The sequence below is a fragment of the Brachyistius frenatus genome, unplaced genomic scaffold (genome assembly GCF_029030835.1).
Source record: "Brachyistius frenatus isolate BFR_SWC_R1_liver_20210118 unplaced genomic scaffold, ASM2903083v1 Contig_331, whole genome shotgun sequence".
NCBI lineage: Eukaryota > Metazoa > Chordata > Actinopteri > Embiotocidae > Brachyistius > Brachyistius frenatus.
The window spans coordinates 305,001-310,156 of record NW_027210930.1 but is presented as its reverse complement, the minus strand read 5'-3'; the positions used below and the strand labels follow the sequence as shown (position 1 = coordinate 310,156).

General features: G+C 42.6%; 1 protein-coding gene across 1 annotated transcript in view; it reads right to left on the bottom strand.

Annotated features, from left to right (window-relative positions):
- Nucleotides 1–1,095: 1,095 nt before the first annotated feature.
- LOC138635816 (exostosin-1-like) overlaps nt 1,096–5,156 on the bottom strand; it is a 180,051-nt gene continuing 175,990 nt past the window's right edge. Inside the window, exons 11-12 of the mRNA XM_069723486.1 lie at nt 3,860–4,031; nt 1,096–1,900 (exon numbers count right to left, since the gene is read on the bottom strand). Coding sequence (XP_069579587.1) covers nt 1,715–1,900; nt 3,860–4,031 — 358 coding nt within the window. The 3' untranslated portion in view covers nt 1,096–1,714. The remainder of the gene's footprint in view (nt 1,901–3,859; nt 4,032–5,156) is intronic.

Below are 5,156 nucleotides of genomic sequence, written 5' to 3'. Positions count from 1 at the left end.
CTTCCAAAATTATATTAAAAAAGTCATACTATAGCATGTCGTCCAAAATTATATAAAAAAGTCACACTATAGCATGTCTTCCAAAATTACATTAAAATATCATACTATAGCATGTTTTCCAAAATTTCATAAAAAAGTCATACTATAGCATGTCTTCCAAAATTGCATAAAAAAGTCATACTATAGCATGTCTTCCAAAATTATATAAAAAAGTCATACTATAGCATGTCTTCCAAAATTATATAAAAAAGTCATACTATAGCATGTCTTCCAAAATTGCATAAAAAGTCATACTATAGCATGTCTTCCAAAATTATATAAAAAGTCATACTATAGCATGTCTTCCAAAATGCATAAAAAAGTCATACTATAGCATGTCTTCCAAAATTACATTAAAATATCATACTATAGCATGTCTTCCAAAATTATATAAAAAAGTCATACTATAGCATGTCTTCCACAATTATATAAAAAAGTCACACTATAGCATGTCTTCCAAAATTACATTAAAATATCATACTATAGCATGTCTTCCAAAATTATATAAAAAAAAGTCATACTATGACATGTCGTCTAAAATTGCTTAAAAAAGTCACAATAGCAGGACGTCCATTATTTTAACCAGAATATAAATTTTTCACACTTACCGTTACAAGTATTATCAGAGGTGATTAGGTCAAATGGTAGAGTGCTTGCTTAGTATGTGACAGGCAGTGGGATCAATGCCCGCATCCTCCAATTTAGTGAAGGAGACTATATAGTACCTCGTCAAAAATTGACATATATTAATTGTTGTCGCAAATGTATTCATAAGAAATATTATAGCAAGTTGTCACTATTATATGAAAAAGTCTTATCATAGCATGTCGTCCAAAATTGCATTCAAAAGTCAAACGAGAATATTTCGTCCAAAATTACACCAGAAATCCATACTTATTCATAATTACAAATAACTTGAATAAAATAAAAGTCAGAAAATAGCTCACGGTAACGCACAAAGTCACTTTGAAATCTAGAGACGCAAGGATGGAATGAAAAAAAAAAAACAACTAAGGACGGGAGCAAGTAACAGAGCAGAGACCCGTCTTCTCTCCTTATAACATAACATCTTTATTTTTATTTTTTTTTCATTTGCTTCATACAGACATGAACTGCTGCTGAAAATCTACAGTAGTATACAGGAGGTGTATCGCCAAGTCTCTGGTTGTTTTTCGGTGTAGCAGCTGTCACGTGGTTCCGACACAACGAGTCCACGGCGAGTCTTTGCTGTACATCTTCGTGACTGTTACTCATAAACCTCTGGAGCTTTCTTTCCACGATAAATAAATCTTTTAGATTTGTTTTTTTTTGTTGTTTTTTTACATTATTTTTCAGGTCCTACACAGCACAGTTGTCTTGTTCAAACCATGCAACGCACACTGAACCGTCTGCGGTCGGGACTCGCTTTAACGCGTCCGCGTCTTTGTGTCTCCATGCTCGATGTCGACCACGCGCACGCAGAATCAGCGTTTTGTCTTTTTTGTTTTGTTTTTGTCCTCCACGTTAAACGTCTTGCACGCACCTCGGCAGTTTATGATCTTTACGCGCAGTGCGTGCGTGAGTTTTTCCTTTCCCGTCCTCACCGGTGTTCGTTCAGCCGGTGTCTTCGTGTCCCTCCCGAGCGGGAGACCTACGAACACCTCCTCCGGTATCTGTCGCTCGCCGTTTTGCGTCCTCACAGCCTCTCGATGTCCCTGTATTTCTTCCTCAGGATGGAAACCTGGTCCCGGAACAGCACGGGGTCCAACCTCATCTGGGAGTGCACGAGGGGCATGAAGCCCAGCCAGTGGCTGAAGGCGTTCGTGCAGGTCTGTCGCTGGGCGAAGTGGTCCGGGTCGGCCCATCGGGACGCCTTGGAGCCCTTTGTTTTGGATAAACCACACAGAGAGAGAGGAAGGGAGAGGGTGAACGCGTTAGGAAATGGTGCAAACCTTCATTTCCAGTACAGCACAGTAAAAAAACAACAACAACAAAACAACAAAAAAAACAGAGTATAAAGGATTAAATAGTAAACAAATGCAAAATTAGGGTTTGGGTACCGAACAACCGAATTGCTTTTGGTATTATTTCTAATCAGCTCCCGGACGACTCCATGATGCTATCGCCTGCTGCTGCTCTGCTTCCTTCACCTGGTTATCTTATAAGGGCGGTGAGCGTGGGGAAAGAGGGGGGGAGGGAGGGAGAGAGGGGTGTAGGCGGGTTGGGGGAGGGGGGTGTTGATCCCATGGGTGCCTTCTGCTGAGAAATGACTTGGATATGGAACAGTTGAGGGAGAGGCGGAGGGCAGCGGAGGCCTTTGGTAAGCTTCGGCATGGGCTCGTGGAGGAGATTGATCTGGTGGCAGCCGGGTCGGGCGGAATGACGAAAGTGAAGCGGTTTGTGCACTTTTAATGGAACGTAAATTAATTGTTAAACAACAACAACAACAACAAAAAACCCAGTCTCTTTGTCACTCCATTGAAACCGTTGCTGCTGGTAAAAAAAAAAGTTCCCCAAAAGATGTCGGCTCCTTCCAACCTCGATCATGCCAAATGGCGATCTGCTGTTGCTCGAAGCGAAGCAACAAATCATGGGCTGAGAGGGGTAGTGGGGGGGGGGGCAGGGGGGCAACAAGAAAGAGAGACACTCTCAAGGAAAAAAGACAGGGTGAGCGAGCGAGCGAGCGAGGGAAGGAAAGGGGGAGGGAAGGGGGAGTAAATCTGTGTTTGCCGTGCTGCCTTCACAATTAAGACATTAATCACCGAGTCCATACTGCCGAGTCATCGTCCTGCCTGTGGTCAGGCCATCAATCAGAACCTGACACCGGGCCGGCCACATGAACACACACACACACACACTCACACAACATGTAGGGGTCTCCCAAAGAGAAGGTCGGGGCTGAATGCGGCCTCCCAACTTTTCCACCATCACTCATCCGACGCAGGAAGACGGGAATTTCTCCTCGTCTTCTTTTCTCTTTAATAAAAAAAGGATGAAATTTTTCGACCAGCAGGGGCCCATTATTTGATAAAGGAGTCTCTGCTTTTTTTATTTTTATTTTTTATTTTGGGGGTGTGTCCCGCTCTAACTACCACACGCATCTGACAGGACAGCACGTTCCCGCTGACTGTCTCACACTTTTCCACCGATCACGCCGAGAAATGTAAAGGGAAGGGCGTTTTTTTTTAGCTGACGTGGATGTCGGCAAACGCTAATGAGTCCAAAATACTGCCTCTTGGCAGATGTTTTGTGTGAAAGCAAATGCATTCAAAACTGTCTGTTCGACTACTTTTTGATAAGAATCCCACAATGCATTTCATGAGACGTGAAAATGACCGCTGGGCATCACCACAGCCGTCGGTGACGACGCAAAATGATGCGTCTGAAATCTGATGAAGGTATTTTTGTGTAAAAACAACACAAAAAAACAACAACATTATCACAAATATAAGAAATATATGAACTAAAAAAAAAAAAAAAAAGATTTCCATTGAAAACAACAGAATAATGAAACGAGACTTTTTGCTTGCAAATCAAAAAGTTTTGCGAGTTGGACGTGGTGGGCGGGGACACGCGCTGGAGACGGGAGTTTCTATTGGTGGTTTGATTTAGATCCAAACAGTAAAGTTTTTGAAGTTTTTTGGGTTTTTGCTTGCATAATAAGAGTAACAAAACAAAAAAAAATACCCCATTAATTGCCCACGGTTGCGATTACGAGTGTGAATGGTTGTTATGTTAATCAAACCCTGTTGTCGACAGGTGACATGTCCACGGCCTGTCCTTTCGCTGAAAAGGAGCTTCCGCCTCCGTCGGCACGGCGGGCGAGTGAACTCCGTCCTACCTGGGTCATCATGGTCTCCTTGTACTGCTTCTTCTGCGTGACTTTGATCGGCGGTTGCTTGGTGACGGCCGAAACCAGGAAGTTCATCAGGATGTCTTCGCAGTTTGCCATGCGGTCCACCGTCGTCAGCAGGCTGGCCGGGACGTAGTGGGTGAACAGGTAGTGGTAGTACCTGGCACGCAAACATAAGGGTGTGCGTTTATTCTATTCTATTCTATTCTATTCTATTCTATTCTATTCTATTCTATTCTATTCTATTCTATTCTATTCTGTATGGTGGATGTGTTGCACTCTCAGCAGCATGGGAGCACTAGATCACTGTCAACTCTGTTACCTCCCTGCCAAGGTCTGCCGTCCCTCAGTCTTACACACACACACACACACACACACACACACACACACACACACACACACACACACACACACACACACACACACACACACACACACACACACACACTCCACTTCCTCCCCGACTCATTATTTTCTACCTTGCGTTGGCATTTGAGAGTCAAAATAACAAAAGGACTAAAAGAGGCGCATTGAGCGTCTCGACAATAGAACAACAAGAGAGCTGTTTATCTGCGTGACAAGATGCTTGAAATCCCGCCTGAGAGCAACGCTCCCCTCCGTTCTATTTACCGCTCTGCTTGATTCTCCAGTTTAGCATTTTTTTTTTTTATGCGAGCCCTAGTGTGCTTTTTGACAATCGTTTTATTGGAGGAGGTGGAGGGAGATCGTATTACCCCCGTTTCCTGTTCTATTAGATGAAAGATGACTTTGAACGTGCGGAAGAAATACGTGTTTTCTGGGAGGTTGGAATAGATCAACACGAACAACGGCACCTCCAGAAAATGACAGAAGTGATGAAGGAGCAGCATAAATACAGCCTATAGTTTGACATTTAATTCATATTGAAATAAAAAAAAAAAATATATATATATATTTCTGTCTGACGGAATATAAATATGTTTTCAATATAATGAAGTAATTTAAGGATCAATCAGCAACGGTGTGTGTTGAATAGAAAATCATGACTCGGGACATTTTGAAGTTCACCGTGAAGGTCGAACCGAAGGGAGTTGTTTGTGTCAATCAGCAGACGGCAACTGAATACAACCCCTGAGATATTTGGGTGTGGGATGAGAGGCGTTGAAATATTAACAGCTGCTCTGCAGCGGTGGAGAGAATAAAAATAAAGGCCTCTCGAAAAACACGTTTGGGAAGGAAATACCGGCGTTTCTTTTGATCATCATGAATGGGGTGACTCTTGTTCCTTAGGTCAAAAAAAATGTCA